We start from the raw sequence: 23,569 nt of genomic DNA on the forward strand, positions 1-23,569 counted from the left end.
TGCTGTCAACTGAGGATTTGAAGAATATTTCAGCTCTGTTTTGGGCTCACACATTCTAAAAGTTTGAGGCCACTGTCTAAAAATGATTAGATGGCTCTTATTTTTTTCAGCCTTTGGCACAGTCCATCCAGTGACAATGCTGGTCAGCTACGGGTGCAGATGCAACCAGGAAGAGCCAACATTTTTATTATATATGAATGCTGGCAAATAAGAACCTGCCTGCTTGTGGATTTCCCGCTATTCTGGGCTGTGAATTAGTGGGACAATGTGGACTACAAACCTGGAATGCACCATGGATGATGGTGGTTTTGTACACAATGTATGGGTCTTTGACGCATAAAGCGGGGGTGGGAAATAATGTTCCCTTTGGGGGCCAAACAGCCCCCTGCCCCCCACATATACTGAATGACACCAGGGAGTGTGGACTATTGATGATGTGAATGGTGGAGCATCCCTGCCCCTTGTTATCATTGGGTCCCCAACTGAAGCTCCAGCTGGAGAGCTAACTTCACTTCTCCTTTGCCTTTGTTGTGTGCACAGCTGAGTGTGCAATGCTTGGTGCATCACTCCCCCTCCCAACTGTGAGGAGTAGTAGCAGTGCACTAATTAACGGGATTCTCCTTGTTTTCTCTGATTTGAACCATGATGGAGATCACTCAGTTTACAGCTCTCTGAAGACTGTAGATTTACAGTTTACAGCTCTCTGAAGTTTATGCCAGAGTTTCGATGATGATGATGATGATGAAGCATTAATGGTTGCAAAGCACAGGAGATGCTCTGGAGGATGACAGTGTCATATAAAGGGCCCACAAACTACCATGAGTGAGCAACCATGAGCACTCAATAAAAGCCTTGTATAGAAAGGCTCTGTAGCTCAGTGGCAGAGCAGCTGCTTTGCATGAAGAAAGTCTGAGGTTCAATCCCTGGTATTCCCCATTAAATGGATCTCTGGGGTGGTGGTGATGGGAAAGACCTCTGCCTAAGACTTCAGAGAGTCATTACCAGTCAGAATAGGGGACACTGGGCTAAATTGTCAGATAGTGTGGCCTGGGATAACCTAGCTTCTTATGACTGGCAACTTTAGAAGCAGCCTCTGTAGGTGCCACTTTAGCAGCCATTTGCAGGTGATAACTTTTAGTTCCTTGCCATGACAGTTATATGTTACTAGCCATGAAAAGCATGATGTAATAATTTCTCTATATAAAGCCCTGCTTAAAGGGGCAGAAAGGTTTCTCCCCCACCCCTCCTATCCCCCTGCCCACCAGCTCCTTTGCAACGATGCCAGCTTACCTGAAAAATATCTGGCTGTTCTCTTTTTTTTAGTAGGGACCGACTGTGCCAAGAGTTGGCCCTAGCAGCCTAATCCACCAACTCCTACTTCAAAAAGGAATGCTTTCATTAAAGTATTGCATTACAAGAAGAAAGAAAGGGAGGGAAATCTGGAGAAGTCCGATATAGCTAAAGTTGCAGAACCTATTTGCTAGCATCAGGAATTCAGAGCACTTTTGAAATGCACTAATAAATCTTTGCCCTGGATAGAGAGGGAGAGAGATGGGTTCTGCATTGTGTTTTCCCTCTCTCACACACACAAAGGCAGAAACTCTTCTTTTCTTTTAATTGTTGGCAAGGAGACTCCTGCCTAGCTGGGTACTTCCTGATTGTATTAGCATAGCCCATCCCACACCGAACATACGCCCAGCACTACCTCATTTTAATGCTGGACCCAGGCCAAAAGTACAAACACTACACTGAATATAAGGAGGGGAATGACTGCAAAGAGAATCATAAGCTGTCATATAAGGCTAGATCACATTTCTGACTAGGGCAGCGAAAATATTGTGCCTTTAGATATTTGCATGGTTGAAAGCAAACATGCTTACTTGCAGTCCTTTGAAATAGAAAGGAAGGAAGGCAGGACGGAAGAACTGGGCTTCGCTTAAAGATCTGAAGCTTTAAGCTTGCAGAAGAATCTGTTGAAGTTCACACCAATCTGGTGCAATTCTATACAGCTGTTTCTTCTTCTTCTGCAGAAGAAGGAACTATATAAAGAGAAAGGACTAACCATGACAGGGACAAAGAGAAAAACGGAAAATGCCATCTGGAGGAAGTTCCATGGCCTTCGCTACGAAGACTTCAAGCTGTGGTGTGTACGGAGGCTGCCTGTTTTGGAATGGGTGCCAAAGTACAATTGGAGATCAGACCTGGTTCCTGATACAGTTTCTGGGATGATGTTGGCTGTTCAACAGGTGACACAAGGTACTGTATTGGAAATTGCCTTTGATGGCTTGCATTGCTTAAGGTGAACTGCTCTTGTTTCAACTGTGAATGCTCTTTACCTCCTTGATTCTTCTTTCCTATGAGTACTGATGGAGATTGGTAGCTCCTCCCTTTCCTAGTCCTGGACCGTTTATGTGTAATTTACAGCACAATCCTGTGCAAATTTACTCTGGAAGTAAATCCCACTGCATTCACTGGGGCTTACTCCCAGGTGGAGGTGCACAGGATTTCAGACTTAGAATTGCCAAAATAAATGGGAAGTTCTGGTCTGATAGACAATATTGTCCTTTAACATGCAAACAGATATCAAAATCAATATGTTTGACTGTGTGTGTGTGTGTGTGTGTGTTTATTATCTCAGTCTTTCAAAATGGGCACAGTTTAATGTTGTATGCAAAAGTAGTTGTGGTTTCTCTTTTTATTGACTGCTATTCACCACCACGTTCTCGTTTATGAAATGAAGCTTGTAGTGCAACCCTATGCATGCAAATAATTCCCACTGTGTCCAATGAGGGTGTGCCCTAAACTTTCTATTAATCTGTTTATACCTGTCGTTGTCAGTGATAGCAATACTATATATAACATCAGCACGAGAACAGCACCGTTGTACTGAATCGTCTTACAGGACTAATGTAAGGATGACTGCTTATTGAAAAAAGGGATGGGAGGTATTTTGAATGCTACAAAGCACTATATAAATGCCAAGTGTTGTTGTATGAAAATCTGATCTTTCACCTTTAAAATAGCACCTTTTCCCTTTCCTGTTCAAAATCCACATCTAAGAGAAATGGTGCAGAGCAGAACAAACGTTTGCATTCCCCCCAACATTACCTGCCGCTTCCTTGAGAATAGTAGTCAACAAGCCTCAAAGTTTCCAGTGCATAAAAAAAGGCTACCAGCTATAGATTATTGCTTCTAGCCAGTCTTTCAGATTGCACTGTATCTTGTCATATTTATTTATTTTATTTATTTTATTTATTACATTTTTATACCGCCCAATAGCCAAAGCTCTCTGGGCGGTTCACAAAAATTAAAACCATAATAAAACAATCAACAGGTTAAAAGCACAATTACAAAATACAGTATAAAAAGCACAACCAGGATAAAAACCACGCAGCAAAATTGATATAAGATTAAAATACAGAATTAGAACAGAAAAATTTAAATTTAAGTTAAAATTAAGTGTTAAAATACTGAGAGAATTAAAAGGTCTTCAGCTGGCGACGAAAGGAGTACAGTGTAGGCGCCAGGCGGACCTCTCTGGGAGCTCGTTCCACAACCGGGGTGCCACAGCGGAGAAAGCCCTCCTCCTAGTAGCCACCTGCCTCACTTCCTTTGGCAGGGGCTCACGGAGAAGGGCCCCTGTAGATGATCTTAAGGTCCGGGCAGGTACATATGGGAGGAGGCGTTCCTTCAAATAAACTGGCCCCAAACCATCTAGGGCTTTAAATGTCAATACCAGCACTTTGAATCGGGCCCGGACCTGGACTGGCAGCCAATGAAGTTGTAAAAGGACTGGCGTAATGTGATCTCGCCGGCCAGTCCCTGTTAGTAAACGGGCTGCCCTGTTTTGTACCAGCTGAAGCTTCCGGACCGTTTTCAAAGGCAGCCCCACGTATAACGCATTGCAGTAATCCAAACGAGAGGTTATCAGAGCATGGATAACTGTAGCTAGGCTATCTCTGTCCAGATAAGGGCGTAGTTCGTATATCAACCTAAGCTGATAAAAGGTGCTCTTTGCCACTGTGCCTCAAGTGACAGTTCTGGATCCAAGAGCACCCCCATATGTCTTAACTTATCTTTGAAAGTTATAATAGAAACCACGGTGGAGCTCCAATCCAGTTTGATTGCTACAGGTAAGAGGAAGCCTCTCCCTAACTTGTACATCTGGCTATTTTTGCAGGTGAAAAAACCAGAATGGTTTAAATTGTTTCTAGAGAAATGAAGATTTCTGCCATGTTACTCGGGGAAATGCTGCATATAGTTGCCTTGGGAGAAGAGGTTAGCAATCATTCAGAAGCAAACATTTTGTGACAGTTGCTCCTTTACAGATTCCCTAACAGCTAGCCTTAGCTCTCATTCATGCATCGTCAATTATAAGCACTCCTTTAATTGAATTATTCTGCAGCTGGAACCAACTGGTTTGTGTAAGTATTTGTACTTTTGGAATAATTAGGAACATCTGCATTGGCATGATATAACTTTAGAGACCTTAATACTCTAGTACTGTAAAGGATCTCGTTTCACTGGTACATTCGTAGACAACAATTGTAATTAAAAGTGCCACTAATAATGGCATTTTAGAAGCCAACCAAAATATTGAATTAAGAAACAGGCAATACTTGGTAGAACTTCTCTCCAACTTTTTTTGTGAACTTGCACAAAATAAATTCTTCAATCTTTCCTACTTACAGCTTTAAAAAGCTCAGGTGATGCTGAAGAAGAATGACGTTTCCTTAAGTACATAGAAAACTGTTTTTATATCAGGTCAGGCCATTGGTTCATGTAGCCCAGTAATGTGTCCTCTGACTGGCTGAAGTTCTCCAGGGCCTCAATCAGATGCCATAGCTTGCTTCTTGGTCCCCCCCTTTTTTAACTGGGGATGCCAGGAAATGAACTTGGGTCATCTGCATACTAAGCATGTGTTCTACCACTGGGTTAAGAACATAAGAAGTGCCCTGCTGGATCAGACCAAGGGTCCATCTAGTCCAGCACTCTGTTCACACAGTGGCTAACCAGCCATCGGCCAGGGATGAACAAGCAGGACATGGTGCAACAGCACTTTCCCACCCATGTTCCCCAGCAACTGGTGCACACAGGCTTACTGCCTTGAATACTGGAGATAGCACACAACCATCAGGGGTAGTAGCCATTGATAGCCTTTGCCTCCCGGAATTTCTCCAACTACCAGTTCCAAAGCCATTGAAACTGGTGGCCATCACTACATCTTGTGGTAGTGAGTTCCATAATTTAACTATGCACCTATTTTTGTGAGGAGGTCCACAATTTCATATTTGAGTTCTTTGAGAACTCTACGATGGATGCCATCTGGGCCTGGTGATTTATTTGCTTTCAATTTGTCAATAAGGTTGAGAACTTCATCTTTTGTCACGACTATTTGCTTAAGTTCCTCAGACCCCCTTCCTGAAAACATCAGTTCAGGCACAGCTATCTGTCTTGTATCCTCTGCGGTGAACACTGATGCAAAGCATTCATTCAGGTTCTCTGCAATCTCCGTGCCCTCCTTTAGTACTCCCTTAACTCCATTGTCATCCAATGGTCCAACTGCTTCCCTAGCTGGTTTCTTGCTTCCGATATATTTAAAGAAGTCTTTATTGTTGACCTTGATATTATTAGTGATGTGCTCTTCAAAATGCTTTTTTTGCACCTCTTATTGTTTGCTTGTATCTCCTTTGTACAAGCTTGTGCTCCCTTTTATTTTCCTCACTTGGGCAAGACTTCCATTTTTTGCAGGAAGCCCTCTTTTTGACACTGCTTGTTAACCATGCTGGTGACCTGTTGGACTCGGTGCTACCTTTCCTAACCTGTGGATTACATTTTAGTTGAGCTTCTATTATTGTGTTTTTGAGTAAGCTCCATGCATTTTACGAGAATTTAACCCTCTTGATTCCTCCTTTCAACTTTCTTTTCACTAGTTTCCTCATTTTAGAGCAGTTTCGTCTTTTGAAGTCAAGTGTGAATGTGTTGGATTTCCTCCTGGGCAATTTCCCATTTAGGTATATATTGAATCTGATAGCATTGTAGTCACTGTTACCGATTGGTTCAACAATATTTATATCTTGCATTAGGTCCTGGGCAGCACCACTTAGGATTAAGTCCAGGGTTGCCTCCCATCTGGTCGGTTCAATGACGAACTGTTCCAGGGCACAGTCATTTAGGCATCAAGAAATGCAACCTCTTTGTCATGATTGGAATATGAATTCATCCAGTCAATGTGAGGATAATTGAAGTAACCCATTATTACAACACTTCCTCGTTTGGAGGCCTCCCTGATTTCACTCTCCATCTCAACGTCACTCTGAACATTTTGGTTTGGGGGACGATAGCATGTTCCTAGCACTACATTGGTTTTGCAGCACTGCATTGTCACCCACAGCACTTCTGTGGAAGAGTCTTCCCCATTTAGGTGCTCTAGTCTACCTGACACAATGCCCTCTTTGACATTGTTGCCCCCACCGCCGCCCCCAGTACACCCTTCCCTGTCCTTTCTGTAAAGTTTGTATCCAGGGATGGCCATATCCCACTGGCTCTCTATTCTACCAGGTTTCTGTAATGCCCATTATGTCCAGGTTCTCCTTTGAAACCAAGCACTCCAATTCTCCCATTTTGGCTGAGAGGCTTCTAGCATTTGCACAGAAACACCTATACACAGGGTTATGGCCCTTGATTATTTCAGTTGGGTCTATCTGTAACCTTACGTTTGTCATCAACCTTGCTAGATCAGACCAAAGATCCATCTAGAGCAGCAGATACCACCAGAGTTTACAAGGAGGACATGACAGCCCTGCCTATTTTTCATCCCCAGCATCTGGAATTCAGAGTTATATCACTTCTGAGCATGGTGACTCCATCTAGGTGTCATGGCTAATAGTATTGGTAGCATTATCTATTAATTAACACTTTTTAAAGCTGTCTAAGCTAATAGCTATTACCGCATCTTATGGCAGTGAATTCTATAAGTCATGCCTTGTGTGAAGAAGGACTTCCTTTTTTCTGGCCCAAACCTATGTAGTAATGCAACCACTAGATAGCTATTCTCAACCAGTCTCCTTCTTATGGTATCTTTGCAGCATTAGAGCCATTGCAGCATGGCTACTTCCTGTGCCACTCAGGTAATGCCACAGGCCCTTGGCCACTAAGGAAAAGTCCATGCTACAGCTTATCCTCACAGCAATAGTGCCCCAGTCTCCAGGACACTGGTGTTGGGAAGTGTCAACAAATGTCCACTTGTTACGTGTATATGCATATGCATGTGCCAGGACACACTCATCTATGGGATCTTTTAATATTGCTCATAGTGTGTCTTAGTGGATTTGTCCCAATAATGTGTATTCCCAAAGAAGGTTATTTTATTGAACACACTGGAATAAAAATTGTTCACAATCATTACTTTGAGAATTAACTGATTGGTAACAGGCACTATGTGAACCCCAGGATGGAATTAACCAATTCGTATAATAGAAACAATCTTAAGCATATTAAGCAGATAAGGCTTAGTATACTTAGACATCCATGCAAAGTTGGGGAAATTAGCTCAAAGGCCCACTCAGTGTCTAAACAGTGGGCTGCTGGGCATGGACAGCTAGGCTGTTGAAATGTGTGGCGAATCTAGACCAAGACCGGTTGACTGTGATTCCAGGGGGAGCTGAAAAACTAAGGGCTAGGCAAAGCTGGGTGCTAAGGGCTTCCTGGGAGAGAGAAGGGAGGAGGAAACTAGCACAGGAGAGAAGGATTAGTGAGGTTAGGCAGACACAGGATACCTACAAAGATTTGTCTGTAAACATAGGTGCAATACAGCAGTTAGTCATTGCACAGAGTCACCGTGGCAAGAGAGGAGGGCAAAATGATCAGGATAGCTAAAGTCAGAACACTAATTTCCAGCACCTTGCATGTCACCCACTGTATCTCCCTGTTCTAGATCTTTCTTGTGAATCCTTGGGTTCACAGAGACTCTTGATTACTTTGCATGTTTCCCAAATGGGCTTGGGAATTTTGACAACCCAAAGGCTATGGGATCTGAAGAGGAAACAAGAAAAAACACAGAATGGGACCCTATACATGAACTTTCCAATTGGTTGACCAAGGCAAGATTACACTAATGTCTTCCAGGCTGCCAGCCAGAACTAGTTAAAAGATAGACCTCATTTGTATGGTCATTCACGCAATCACTCGGCAACAAAGGGATTGAAAATGTTTGAGAAGGGAAAGGACCATCAGAAGATAGGATAGGTTCTGAAAGGTACATTTTCCTGGGATCCCATGGATCATTCTGAAGATGGAGCTGGGCTGTGAGGAAACTCCTGTGATTGCTGATGGAAGGAGCCTTGAGAAAGGCTGTATGTGAATCTCCACTTCAGAAGTGGGAACCTCGGTGGCCAGAACTAGTGTTCTTGGAAAGAAAGGATTGATGATGCTCTGTGGCGGAACCCTTGGTTCTGTGGTTTAAAGTGGTTTCAGCAAGTGAATGAGAGCCAAAAGATGGAGCCAGGACACTGAACTTGTCATGTCATGCATCAGGAGAGTGTGGTACCAAACCTTTGAAAGGCCTGAAACCCACAGAACTTGCCACGAGCCAGGAGTGCATAGTTCCAGGACATTGGGAAGGCCAGGAATGTGATTTCAGTAAAGAAGTAAGTCTGAGAGCCAATGGTACTGGTAAGGATTACTGGAACATTGAGGACCTGATGTCCAAGATACTTAGGGTCAAAAGAGTGCACCTTTAAATCTGTAGGGCCTTTAACTCTCAGAGACTGTGGGCTCAATCTAGATTGGGTCCATTGTTCCCACTCTAGAGTGAAGAAAAATGGTGTCTCTGCTAGATTTAAAGTACCTGTTTTGTACCATAAAATGTTTCTAGACAAAGTCAAAGAAAAGGGACAAGGGAAGAATATCAGCCTTAGATAAAACAAACAAAAGGGGGTGAGGGGACAGCTTTGGCTAGAGCAGGTAATAGTCTCAATAGGATTCCTTTGCGCAAACCGACTCAGGACAGGGCTAAATCTTATCAAGCCAGGACATCTCTGAGAGGATGGTGCTTATGAGTGGGGAACCTCCACCAGACCACTCTACTTACCACTAATTATGCAACACTTTGGAGGTGTGCCATTCTTTGCCTGGCGTGTATTCATGCCAATCTCCTGATTACTGTGCCTAATCTAATGCACTCCTTTTTAGTATGGTTGATTAAATAATATTGCTAAATCTTGATTGGAGTAGATGACCAGAAATCCTTGATCTCATGATGCGAACACTTGCTTTGGCCTCCTCACTCATTCCACTTAGAGATGCACTTCCTCCAGATGTGTCTGGATGCGGGGGTGGGGTAGCTGAACTTTGCATAATATCAAATATTGCAGGGTGTGTGGCCCCAAATGCTTGGCTTTTATGCAAAGAAGCCTGCCAACAGAAGAGCCGGAGGACCCCAACTACATGGAGATGCCTTATGATGCAATTCCATTTTAAGCCGGTGCAAAACATGGCCAGTAAAGCAGTGTATATATGTTAAACACTGGCCAGGTTATCTGAAGGAACGCCTCCTCCCATATGTACCTACCCAGACCTTAAGATCATCTACAGGGGCCCTTCTCCGTGAGCCCCTGCCAAAGGAAGTGAGGCAGGTGGCTACTAGGAGGAGGGCTTTCTCTGCTGTGGCACCCCGGTTGTGGAACGAGCTCCCCAGAGAGGTCCGCCTGGCGCCTACACTGTACTGCTTTCGTCGCCAGCTGAAGATCTTTTTATTCACTCAGTATTTTAACACTTAATTTTAACTTAAATTTAAATTTTACTGTTTTAACTCTGTATTTTAATCTTATATCAACTTTGCTGTGTGGTTTTATCCTGGTTGCACTTTTTATACTGTATTTCGTAATTGTGTTTTAACCTGTTGGGTGTTTTACTGTGGTTTTAATTTTTGTGAACCACCCAGAGAGCTTCGGCTATTGGGCGGTATAAAAATGTAATAAATAAATAAATAATAAATAAATAAATAAACCTCCCTCATTTCGTGGGGCAAATGGCACCTGAAACGACATTAGTTTGGGGTTTGGTGAGTGGAGTCCCGTGAGTAGAACAGAACGTCATCAACTGTGTAGAAGTGGTGCTGTGAATGAAGGGAGGCCTGCACCTCGCTCGGTGACATGCAATTGAAAATAGTGATAGTGAGTGACTTCTGAGTAGACATGTTTACCTCACCCCTCCCATCATGTCTACCCTTTCTCAGTGGGAATAAGGGCCACCTGGGGGCAATTAACTTTTAAACTCATAAAATTTATGCGCACAGTAAAAGGTCCAAAGATTTGTAGCAGCTGGCAACGGAAATCTCCCAACCCCTCTCTCTGCTCCCAAACTCAGTAAAGCAGAATTGAAGGCAATGAGTTACTTCCAAGTAGACATGTTTAGCCCATCCCTTTTGTGTCCATCCTTTCATGATGCAGCTTTCTCTTCTGCCAATCAGTGCCTTAAGTTGTGGCACACTTTATCAGCAGTTCTCAGAAACACTCTTTGAGGTGGTCTTCATATACTAAACATCACTTGAAACAGTGACCATCAGAAACAATCAGAAACATCCAGCCCATGATGCATTTAACCCATAGTTTGTTGTTCTACCCAGGGTTTGTCTGGCGGATGATCGAACAAACTGTGGTTTGCTTCCTCAATCCCTGGGTTGTTTGTTTTCCTCCTCCTTTGCCTGTGCCTTCCTTGCATCCCAAACACCTTTGTGGTGCTGTAGTACTGGCATGTAGAGCAGCTAGGGTTTTGATCACTCATCCTGCTGCCTCTGTAATCTGGAGAAACACCCCATGAACAACACACGGTTCTGGGTTCACATGTAATGACAACCCATGGTTTAAACAACCCAGAGTTCACAATCTGCCAACAAAACATGGGTTTTCTTTCTGGGTTGTTCATAGTTGGCAAACCATGGTTTGTTGGCATGGCTGCTTTATTTTATTTATTTATTACATTTCTATACTGCCCAATAGCTGAAGCTCTCTGGGCGGTTCACCAAAATTAAAACCACAAGTACAGCATAAAACAATATAAAACCTTAAAACTAAAGTATAAAGTACAACCAGAATTAAACCTAGCGGCAATGCAGAGATTTAAAATAGCACAGCTAAAAGACTAGAATGATAAAATGCCTGGGAAAATAAAAGGGTCTTCACCTGGCGCCAAAAGGAGTACAACGTAGGTGAACCCCTTTTGGTTCTCATTCCACAACCAAGGTGCCACAGCAGAAAAAAAGGCCCTCTTTCTGGTAGCCACCTGCCTCACTTCCTTTGGTTGGAGCTCCCAGAGAGTGACCCCAGAAGATAATCTTAGGTTCTGGGCTTGTACATATGGGAGGAAATGATCCTTCAGATAATCTGGCCCTGAGCCATTTAGGGCTTTGAATGTTAATTCCAGCACTTTGAATTGGGCCCAGACATGGACTGGCAGCCAGTGCAGCTGGAAGAACCTGGGCATAATATGATCTTGTTGACCATCCCCATTAACAGTCTCATTGCCCTGTTTTGAACCAGCTGAATTTTCCACACTGTTTTGAAAGGCAGCCCTCACATAGATCCATCCTCCAATTGGAATCCACCAGGGGAAGAGCCTTTAGCGTGGTGGCACTGCTCCTGTGGAACTCCCTGCCTCTGGAGGTCAGGCAGGCGCCAACCTTGTACTCCTTTCGGCGCCCCCTGAAAACATCTTTAGTCCAAGAAGCCTTTCTTTAACATGCAGCTTTGGATTTCTGTTTTTGCTTCTTTTTAAATTTTGTTTTAACTGTTTTATTCTGTTTTTATTTTCATTTTACCTTGTACACTGCTCCGAAATTTTTCAATAGGGAGCGGTATATAAATATTCTAAATAAATAAATAAATAAATAAATAAATAAAATAATATAATGCATTGCAATAATCCAGATGAGAGGTTACCAGAGCATGTATAACTGTAGCTAGGCTATCTCTGTCCAGATAAGGGTGTAGTTGGTATATCAGCCTAAGCTGGTAAAAGGTGCTCCGTGCCACTGAGTCCAGCTGTGGCTGAAATGATTGCTCTAGGTCCAAGAGCACTCCAGACTAAAAACTTGATCCTTTAGAGGGCATGCAACCCTCCATCCCAGAAAAGGTTGACCATCACCTAACCATTTTCACACATCACAACAACCCAGAATGGGCTAAATAAACCATACGTTAATGGTGTATTCCAACTGGATCGGTTTCTTTGGTACGGCTGCCACATATAGTGCCTGTAATGTGTCAAGTGGCTTTTATCATATTTATTTTATTTTATTTTATTTGCATTTCTTCTCAAGGCAGCATACATAGGTTCCTATGAGGTCTCCTGTACAGGTTCTGATTGGATCCAGACCTGCTTAACTTCAGCAGATTACTTCATCATGTGCCTTTAGACCGTGCCCTGGCTGGGACCATACATCTTACTTCCATTGCATGGTGTTTCTATGTCATCATCAGCTACTGCTAGTCATGTCCTGCAGTGGTCTGGGCACTCTTCACACCATGTAGGCAATCCATCTGTCAAGCTGTTCTACACCTAAAAAGACCTCTCGATGAATTGAAAACATAAATCTTCTGATTGTTTTCTATCTTTTTCTTTAATTAATTGATTAATGAACCAGGCAATCAATTAATTCGTCTTTAAAAAAAATAACGTATTGCAGAATACTTATGAATCCTATTTTTAGACTATGGAGAGGGACAGTTTCAACCAGAACGAACAATTTTATGAATAAAAGAATGCCTGTCATAATGAGAAAGGAAGGGTATCCTTCCTGAAAACTGTCCCTCTCCAAAGTCTCAAAACAGAATTCATCAGATGAAGGAATGTGGAATATTTGCAAGGAATGTAACATGACATGGGCATAGAGTCTTCCAAAATAAACAAGTTCAAAGTCCATCAGTATCATGAAAGACTCCATTTTTAAAAAATATATATCATCTGCACATTGTCCCTTTTGATGGCTTATTGCACATATTGTTAGAGGAGAGGAACACCATAACAGTTTCACCTTTATATGGCAAAATGCCTATTGGGTTTGGATACAAATTGGAAGGAAAGCTGTTTTCTCTTCTCTCTTTCCCTGTCTTGGTTTTTCATCCCATTTTTTGACAGGAGATGGTATATCTCTATTGCTTGCACAGTAGTAGACCCATCAGTTTATTTATCTATGTCATTTCTGTACAAAACTTCATATTCGTCACTTGTTACTTGCATGATTGATTAATCCATAGTTTAATGAATGAATGAATTGATCCATTTAGTTGATTGAAGTTCACAGCTCTACTTATAATTCCTTAGTGATGCCCTAAACAGCCATCTGACCAGGTGTTCTGGCTTGAGGATAGGGACATTTTATGATGATCCATGCTTTCCAAGTTTTCTTCTACTTATATCACAACCTCCTTCTCCGAAACTGACCAGAAAAGCCAGGTAGAGAAGTTCGTCTTAATCCCCAGGTTCCTACGAGGCTGACATTTTTTAATTATGTACCTTTTGCTAGCTCCTTCCCTGCCCCTGCCCCCAGGCCATAAAATCCCCTTTTTGCTCCAATTGTGCAGTGTAATTGAAAAGAAGAATGAAAGGCATCAGCGCTCTTAAAACAAAGTTAGCTACAAAGGATCTGAGCCATGGGCTGTGGGACAAAGCTCATCAATTACCTAAGGTAGCTCTAAATCTTGTACTTGGCTTAAGGGTTTCTCAGAAAGCCAAGGAACTTAAGACTTCATGAGTTGGCAAAACCCCTAGAATTTGGCAGTCTTTCTTAGGCCGCTGGTGTACATGCTTGAAACTTGTACTTAAAAACCGTAGAAACGGATCATGTATCTTCATGAGAGTTGCATCCAGCAGCTTCTGAAACTCCAGAAGGCTAAGTGCATCAGTTTAACTCGAAAGATGCAAAGGAACATTCTTTGCTAGCACTTCTGTAAAATAGGCTAGCTCTCTAACCACCACCACCCTGCATCACCTGGAGAAAATTAGGTGTGTTTACATTCCATTGAAATTGGTTGGATTTACATGCTTAACAGTGCAATCCTATGTAAATCCCATTCAGCTCAATTGGAATTATGCGCAATAGGACTGCATCTGAAGTGTGTGCTTAAACCCAATTTAATTTTAATTGGATTAATTTATTAAATAGGTATCCTGACCTTCCTCCAAGGCAAGGTTCTCAGAGCAGGCTGTGTGGGGCTCCCATGTGGTCTTTCCATCCCAGTCCTGGCTAGTCCTAGATCTCATTAGCTTCAGAGAGATAAAAAAGTTGATGGCCTAGACACTTCAGATCATTTGTGGGCACATAACATTGTCCGTATCTCTGAGGCTGTGAATGATTACATTTTACTTCTGTTGTTACGGTTTTGGGTCTCTGCAAAATCATTGAAATGCAGTCTTTGTTTACAGTGATGTAAACAGTAAGGTAAGAACAAGGAAAAAGAAGATAGAAAGGAAAGAAGAAACAGGAGGGAAAGTTTTTGCATGTATCAGCTGGACAAGGAGTTAGTTTATCAAATCAAAACAATTGAAATTTTGGAGCAATATTGTTATAGTCAAACCAGTCCAGAAATGCATCCCATATGCCATTAAATTTGTACAAGGTATTCAATGCCAGTTCTATAATTTTTGTTACCCAGTCATCAATGTCAGATGGAAAGGGGGATTTCCAAACTCAAAAACCCAATGACGTAGTAATTAAGCTAGTACATTGCATCTAAGCTACATGCCTCTTACTTTGGGCCCATTGAGCCAGAATGTACCCTGCTTTGACTGGAACAGCCTCTGAGTGCAGAGCTAACACAGAAGCAATGCAATAAGCCAACCAATGTTTAAGCATACAATTTTCTATCTTGTGTGGTTCAAGCTATGGCAGGGTTGATCCAGAGAACAGGCAAAGGTCAAATCACAGTTATACAGTCCAGGCAAAGGTCAAATAGGTAACACAGTCCAAAGGCAGAGTCAATAAAGAGCCTAGAGGTCAGAAACATGGAGCATCAGCCACAGAACAAGGCGCACAGGAGCTGAAAGAAGGAAGCTGTACCAACACTGGTGAAGTCTACAATGAAGACTGTTACCCCAAAGCCTTCTGAACCTCACCCAGAGCTCAGCTGCAGTAGTCACATATTTCTCATGAGGGGCCCTATAAGGAATGCTCCTGGGGGCCACAGGATTGTTCAGCTTCGGCCTCAGAGGCAGAGTCCCCTCCACCTGTCATGGAGGGACCTGCAACCATCACTCCCCAGTGACCAGTTTCCTGCTGGTCTGGTGGCAGTACTTGATCTGGGGTGCCTTGGATTTCTGGGGGCTCCAGCTCCTCCTCTGAAGAGGACTTTTCCATGACACTTGCAGCAAGTGAACAGATGAAAATTCATAGACTGTGTCTTGTGTGAGATTGAGTCTTTGACTTCTTTCCAAAAATACAAAAACAAAATTACCTAACAGCTCCAATATGTGTGTTTAAGGGAAGCCTCAAATCCATTAAAATCTACAACAAGCAGAACTAACAGATTAATTTAGTTTGACCAGTATGGAAATGATTCACAAGATAAAAGTGATTCATAAGATAAACAGCAATAAAGGATCTCACTAAAAAAACCAATTGTCGCTCACTTCACTCAAGATCTTCTCATATCTTGAGTGCATTGACCTGTCATGTTAACACCTGTTAGAAACCTGAAGAAAAAGACTTGTCTAAGTGTATAAAAAGCATAGCTTTCAGTACTTTCCAGCTAGTTGCCAGTGTATAAACACAAGATCATCTGTTGTAACAATGTCTGCAGAAATTATTTTCAGGTAAGTATCTAATATTTTAACAGTTTTATACAATGTATGCACTGGCCTTACCTACAATGTGCCTGCCCTATGAACTATTTATATGTAGTATTAAAATTGTTTTATTGTTTACATGTATGCACAGGCAGTTCTTTCAATATGTTTTTCTAATTATTATTTTTTTAGTTCTGTGTTGCCTCATTGCTATTTTATATATATATATGTATTGTTACAGCCCTTTGAAGAAGGCCTAATGAAAAGCAAGAAGCTGAAACGCATTATAGCTTCCTGTGACCATTCTCTCTTTTTATCTTCATCTTGGATGCTCACCTGACTGGCACCCTTACTTCTGAGTAGTCTTTTACAGGATTGCACCAAAATTCAGAACTGGGACAATCTGGATGGCTTTAAAAGGGGTTGGATAAATTCCTGGAGGCAAAGGCTATCAATGGCTACTAGCCCTGATGGTTGTGTGTTATCTCCAGTATTCGAGGCAATAAGCCTGTGTGCACCAGTTGCTGGGGAACATGGGTTGGAGGGTGCTGTTGCACCATGTCTTGCTTCTTCATCCCTGGCCGATGGCTGGTTGACCTCTGTGCGAACAGAGTGGTGAACCAGATGGATCCTTGGTCTGATCCAGCATCAGGGCACTTCTGATGTTCTTATGTTACATTCCAGTGCTGAGTCCTTGGACATGAATAAAGGCTGGAAGGATGAGCCCTGCTCTCAGCCAAGGCAAGCATGGACATTACCAGACATGTTGGTTTTTGTTTGCTTCTTTGTTCTACTGGAGTACTGCTCCCTGCTCTTTTTTTTTTTTTTTTTTGAGTTGTGTTCCTGTGCTGTAGGAAACTCATAAATTGGGATTCTTTAAAGGTACTGCATGCTTTTATGGAGAAACCCGACAAATGTAGTATATTGTCCAATTTGAAAAGCCAACCACTTCTGTGATTAGGGACAGTTCTGTGTTTTCTACGGCCATACTGAACAGGTAGATTTTCTTATACAATGTTTATGCAGCTCTATGTATTGGGACACTTTCTATGCAGCATAGATGTTTATGAGTCAGTATCTTGTGCCCAGTCAACCCAACTGTTTAGGCTTCTGCAGATCCGCTATCTTCTTTTCGCTTGGGCATATCTCTTCTAAGCAATCAACTATTTTATTCATTACAATTATATCTTGCCTTTCTTCCAAAGATTCTGAGGTGGCAATCACGGTTCTCCTCCACTCCATTTTAGTGATACTGGCTGACTTAGAGCCACCCAGTGAGCTTCTTGGCTGAGTGGGGATTTGAACCTGGGTCTTCTCATCCTAGTTCAACACTCTAACTGCTACACCACACAGGGCATCATGTATGTACGTCAGACTCTTTCAGACTGAGGGCTGAATTCAATTTTGGAGAAGTTCTTAGGAAATGCATTCCAGTGGTAGGTGGGGGCCAAAGGCAAAGGGACCAAGGTCAAAATACCAAAAATACCAGCATATTTTAGTTTAATGCTCTTTCTGTCAGTAACAAACCCTTAGGAAAAACCTTTCAATATTTTAGAATGGGGGGGGTGGATGTGCAAAAGTCAGCAAATCACTCATCTATTGGTGGTTGTGGGGAAGGAGGGGGGCAGGGGAGAGGGCGTGGCCATTTCTGAAGAGGGAGTGGATTTTCAGAGGTCTCAATCCAGATCTTAAAAGCCCCTCTAATTGTCATGCTGGGGTCCCAATCCAGATTAACCTCCCCACCCCCCCGTAAGCCTGCTGTAGAGCAAAAGTGAAAGAAAAACATAGCTGTTAAACTTAAGTTTAGATTTAAAGCAATGTCTGCTTTGGCCTTAAAGTAACAATGGCACACGTGGTGTTCTAGTGACAATGAGTTAAAACCTGCCACCATGATAAGCCGTTGTACACTATTGTTTGCTCATTGTTTTCCATTGCAGCCTTTTCTTATTTTCCCCATCTGTGGCACATGTTTGCCTTATTGCATAATTTAGTGCTAGGTCATCCACTCACTCATTGTAACTCTGGCAAAAAGATTAACTAGACATTAGTCTTCCCACTGAAGAACAGTCAGTACCATAACTGGTCTCTGCACTTCCACTCAGGACTCATATGTTACAGTTTAGGCTGCAACACTGCATGTTATTACTTTGCAAAGCATATGGAGGGTACTGTATAATTAATAATAGTAACACTGATAGTATGAATGATCTAGCCAAAATAATGCATGTTTTAAGTCCTGTTAATTTCAAGTCAAACATTCACCAGGTGGCCTTTGATGCTCGGAATGCCTTTGGCTGGTTCACCAGATATGCCTGTTCTTGGATAGGGATAGTCTGCCCATGAGTGGCACATAAGCACCAGAAGGACTGGATATACATTGTTATATACATAAGAATGCTCTGGTAGTGTCCTAGTTGGACTACTGTAATGCATTGTATGTGGGGCTGCCCTTGAAGACAGCCCAGATGTTCCAACTAGCGCAGAATGTGGCTGCTAGAATGTTAATGGGTATAGTCTGATGGGGTACTATGAGGAGGGCCTGCAGCTAAGTGGTAGAGCACCTGCTTTGCATGCAGAAGGTCCCAGGTTCAATCCCTAGCATCTCCAAGTAGGGCTGGAAAAAAATCCTGCCTGAAACCCTGGAGAGCTGCTGCCAGTCAGTGTTGAGATTACTAGGCTAGATGGACCAGTGGTCTGACTCAGTATAAGGCAGCTTCCTATGTTCCTATGGCATCATATTACACCAGTTTTAAGAGTGTTGTGCTGGTTGCCTATTTGATTCTGAACCCAGTTAAAAGTGTTGGTGAATGCCTTTTGAAGCCCCAAATGGCTTGGGACCAAATACCTAAAGGAACCCCTCTCTCTTTCGCATCTTGCCCATGTCTTAAGATCTGTAGAGGAACATCTTCTCAACGTTTCTTCTGCTTGTTTTGTGACAACAATGGAAAGAGCTTTCTTAGATCTGGCATCCTGTTTTGGGACATTCTCCCCATAAAAATGTGACTAGTGCAATAATTTCAGTCCCAGGTCAAAATGTTTCTGTTTGGCTGGTCATTTTAAGTTGTTTGGTCTGCTCTACTCAATTTCTCCCCCTGTTTTCTGAATTTATTTTATTGCATTTTGCCATTATGTATTATGATGGGCTGGTTTATAAACATTCCGATAAATAAATGAATACATCTCGCCAGCTGAAATCAATGTGAGCTCAAAGTGCTTTAATTTTGACTGAATTGTGACCTTAACATCTGGGTTCTGGACAACATTTAGGCTGTTACTCCTTGTTAATCATTCACTCATTTCCCTTCAGGTTGTATTGACTTTACTGATGACTGTGGGAAGAAACTTACTTGGAAACCTATTTAAAATGTCAAGTATGAATAAGCCTTACGTTTTGTGAGATGTGTGAATCGGGCCAGCAAGAACGACTTGAGAACCCTCTGTGGGAGGGACAGTAGTGCAGTGCTTGGGTCCCAGGTTCCTTCTCTGGCATCTTCAGGTGGTTTTATGTGTGTGTGTATTTTTAAGCATCGGGTAGCGAGTGATGCAAAAGACTTCTGCTTGAAACTCTGGAGAGCCACTTCCCAGTTCGAATAGACTGTCCTGCTTAGATGTACAAGCAGCCTGCCTTATATAAGTTAGCCCCAAACAACCCCCTGACAAGCGATTGCAGGCCTTGCTGCGGGCCACAGCAGCTCTTCTTGCCCTGCCACTGAAGAAAAACACTGCCGTGGCAGCTGGCCTTTGGGGGCACCAGAGAGGTGAGAGGACTGCCCCCCCCCCCCGCCAAAGGCAGTGTCCGATTGGTTGGGCATGCCGCTAATCAAAGTTAGCAAAGAAAAGAAACATTGTCATTTAAAATGGCATGCGCAGGGCTGCAGTCGGAACCAGCCACCGCTGTGCCACTTTCCTTTAGCAAGGCTGCAGCACAGCAAGGGGAGGAGGAGCCACCATTGTTCAGGTTAAAAAAAAAGAAGGCTGGGTTGCCCGGCAGGGTGGCAGAGGGTGGGGGAAGGCTCCCTCCTGAAAATGCCTAGCCCATGCCCCCCTCAAACCTGGCGGTGCTTCTGTTGCTCCTGGAATATGCATGTGCATGACACATGTTCCTTCATCACTGTTTTAATTTCAAACAGAGCAGTCTTTGTGTTGCTGGCATGCAGTCTTTGGTGCCTGTTCTGGCCTGGCTAGGATGCAGATGTCCTTGAGTAGAATGAAAATACCACTCAGGGCCTGGCTATGCCCATGACCGCTGCTCATGTGGGAAGCGGCCAGCTTGGCGTGTTTAGAAAACCCCACAGCTGTCCCTCCAGATGGGGAAGGGGGCTTGACAGAACCCAAGTGCTGGCTCCCCACGCCTCTCCCACATCCCAGGAAGGAGAAAACACCAGCGTGTCAAAGTCCCTCACAGCAATAGCTTCTGGGCAGAGCCCCAACCACCACTGGCAATGACACAGGCTTGCTTCCCCTCTGGCAAGGAGCACATTGAACATGTGTACTTTCTTTAGATCTTCTGTCTGAAGAAAATGACAACGCCGTCACTGGAGCCTTCCCCAACTTGTGCTGGTATGAGGATCAGGCCTGTTCTCCCTAGTGTGGGAAACTGGGATATGGGGGCTGAATTAGATTCGGAGACTGAAGAAGAAGAACCAGAAGTACACCAGTTAAGACAGGAAGCAAGGGAGGAGATTCTCCAATACTCTTCAGGAGTGAAGGATGAATCTCCCCAAGAGCTTATCAGAAAGGACGCCCAGACTCAAAGATCATCCTCCCCCACTGGGAACTCCATCTATATCAGAGGGGGAGGGAACATTGGAGTTGACAGTTCCCGGAGTCCACCACAAGGTTAAGTGGGCAGAGTTGAGAGGAGGCGGTCCTCTAGGCTAGCCACTTGAAGACCCTCTTTGAAGGAGGGGTCCAGTAAAAACCTGTTGGACATGGTGGGAAACTGTCCATTTAGTTGATAGGCAACTGCCTTCCTTTGTTAGGCTTAGAGGATAGCTCCTTGCATTCAGACTCTCTTCAGGTGTGAAGAGACGTCTATTTACTAAAAGCATTGTGGATTGTACGGCAGACCTCTTTATTGTCTCACGTCTCAGTGGGAGGGCTTGGAAAAACGACAGCTAGACTACATCTGCTATCCCCAGCCAACATGGGTGTGCTGCTTGGGGTTGATGGGGGGGGTTGCACATTTGGAGGGAATAGGATTAGGGAACGCTGCACTGTACAATCACGCCATTTACCAATCCCCTTCGAACCTGCAGAGAAAAGCGTAACATTGAAAGCTGCAGACCAGGCTAAAGTGTCTAAGGGGGAATAACACAACAGAAAACCATTCCAACATATTTTTTTAATTAGAGTCATGCGCGAGCACAAACCCAATGACATGTAGAGACTTGAAACAACGAAAACGGCAGAACTCAAAGCGACACAACATGCCCACCCCATTATCCATGAAAACTAACAACAGGTAGCGTTTCTGTAGTAGAATCATAGAATAGCAGAGTTGGAAGGGTCCTACAAGGCCATCTAGTCCAACCCCCTGCTTGTACATTACCCTGTTGTAATCTTACAACAACCCTGTAAGCCCAGCAGTGTAAGGTAAGTGAATATTATCCTCAAGTTGTGAGTGTGTCTACGTGCTGAGGCCTGCCTAAGGCCACCTAGGGAATTCACAGCAGATGTGGGATGCAAACCAGGGCCTTCCTTGTTAGCAGCTTAGTGTGCAATCCTATGCATGTTTAGGCAGAAGAAAGCCGTACAACTCCCAGCATTTTCCCAGCCAGCACTAAAGCATACCTAAGTATCTTAGAATCATGGCTAAGGTGTGTATGTGTGCGCGCCATAGAGGAGGGACCCTATAAATAAATTTTAACTTGGTGTTTTAAATTTGTAATTTTGCATTGCTGCTGTTTTTATCTGGTTGAGCTGTTATATTATGGTTTTATACTGTTGTTTTATACTTTGAATGTTTTTAATTTTTGTGAACCACCCAGAGAGCTCCGGCTATTGGGCGGTATAGAAATGTAATAAATAAATAAATAGCTCAGTGGCAGATCAGATGCTTTGCAGGTCGAAGCTCCCTGGTTCAATCTTTGGTATCTCCATTTAAAAAGGGACCAAGTAGAAGTTGATGGGAAACTTCTCAGCTGTAGCGTTGCTGCCTGACAGAATACACAACACTGGGTTACATGGACAAGTAGCCTGACTTGGTAAAAGGAAGCTTCCTATGCTCTGATGCATTATGCTATATCATCTAAAAAAAATGGGCTTAGAATGGGACTGTGATGACAAGTTGATATTGACACTAGTGTGGAATATAATACATAATATTATATTATATGTTTCGTAATTCCTGTAAGGATGGGGTTAATTCATACCAAGAATAACTTTTTAGAATGTTAAAATGTACTTTTATTGTTATGATTTTAGGAGCAGAACAGATAAGCGCCAGCTGCATGGGGGCGTTCTGGCACATCCTGGAACCGCTTGGGGCCAGGCCGATCGGCCTTGAGCGAAAAATTAACATCTCAGGGAAGGTGTGAACGATCCTCGCAAGGGTGGGGGGAAGGAGCAGGGAAAGCTATCCATAAAGAGTACGTTTTGCAAGGGGCTTTTGTTCTGAGCTGGATGACCACATGGCTGGGTGAAGTATAGTCTGCAACTTAGTTATTTTAGTTTGCTTGGACTGGGTTCTTACTCTGTATCTGCATGTTTTATCTGTTGAATGCTAATCTTGTATTTCCTACCCTTATCCTCAATAAATTTGGGCCTAACCCTCCAGTTTTGGAGCTGTGTGCGTGTGTTCCTGAGATCTGTGCAAAATCCAGTGGAAAAGCCAGCTTTGCTGGGCGTGCTTCCTTTACAATTCCTATTTACCTTCTTTACAGGGCTTGCTTTTGCTGTTCTGTCTTCAGTGCATCCTGTATTTGGTTTATATGGATCTCTCTTCCCTGCAATTATTTATGCTATATTTGGAATGGGCCGCCATGTTGCCACAGGTAAGTGCTCCTAAATTCTTGCAGTCCAGCTCGGAAAATTTAAAGGCTTTCTGGTTGAATGTCTTAATGCTATGTTCTGTGTTATTAAATTGTATACCTTACAATATAATATGAGTTTTAAAACAAACAGGACCATACAAAACTGGACTATTCTCCTATAGAAGGGCAAAGAATAATTCATTTCCTGCTGGCTCCTGTGAAAGTTGGCAAGAAGTCTGAGCGCACAATTCATTAAGATTTGCAACTGCTGGGACTCCTTTCATTTGTAGGAACCCCATGCAGATGCCATAGAAGTGTCTGGGTAACAGCACTGCTGGATGGGATGGCCCCTCAGTTGCTATGTTTGTCAAGCCGTTAACTCATCTCTAATTTTCTGAATGGCGTTAATAACTAATTAATTAACTGTATTAATTAATACCTTGTAATTAATCACATTGCAAGAATTCTGGCAGCAAACCATCTTCTTCTTTTTTACCACTGTGATGGTAAGCCCGAAGGTGGAAACATACCCTCGTTCATGCTGCCATCATCCCCAGGGGCCTCCTGGCACTAGACACCTTGAGGAAAATAACCACCAGGAATAGTGGCAGTTTGTTGTTTATTCGTTCAGTCGCTTCCGACTCTTCGTGACTTCATGGACCAGCCCACGCCAGAGTTTTCTGTTGGCTGTCGCCACCCCCAGCTCCCCCAAGGTCAAGTCTGTCACCTCCAGAATATCATCCATCCATCTTGCCCTTGGTCGTCCCCCCTTCCTTTTGCCTTCCACTTTCCCTAGCATCAGCCTCTTCTCC

The 23,569-nt window shown here is 43.1% G+C and overlaps 1 protein-coding gene across 1 annotated transcript in view; it reads left to right on the forward strand.

Moving 5' to 3' along the window:
- Window positions 1-1,892: 1,892 nt before the first annotated feature.
- The window catches only part of SLC26A7 (solute carrier family 26 member 7), a 93,393-nt gene continuing 71,716 nt past the window's right edge, over window positions 1,893-23,569 (forward strand). The window contains exons 1-2 of the mRNA XM_063129886.1: window positions 1,893-2,256; window positions 22,668-22,778. Of these exons, the coding sequence (XP_062985956.1) occupies window positions 2,064-2,256; window positions 22,668-22,778 (304 nt within the window). The 5' untranslated portion in view covers window positions 1,893-2,063. The remainder of the gene's footprint in view (window positions 2,257-22,667; window positions 22,779-23,569) is intronic.

Source organism: Elgaria multicarinata, chromosome 7 (genome assembly GCF_023053635.1).
Source record: "Elgaria multicarinata webbii isolate HBS135686 ecotype San Diego chromosome 7, rElgMul1.1.pri, whole genome shotgun sequence".
Taxonomy (NCBI): Eukaryota; Metazoa; Chordata; class Lepidosauria; order Squamata; family Anguidae; genus Elgaria; species Elgaria multicarinata.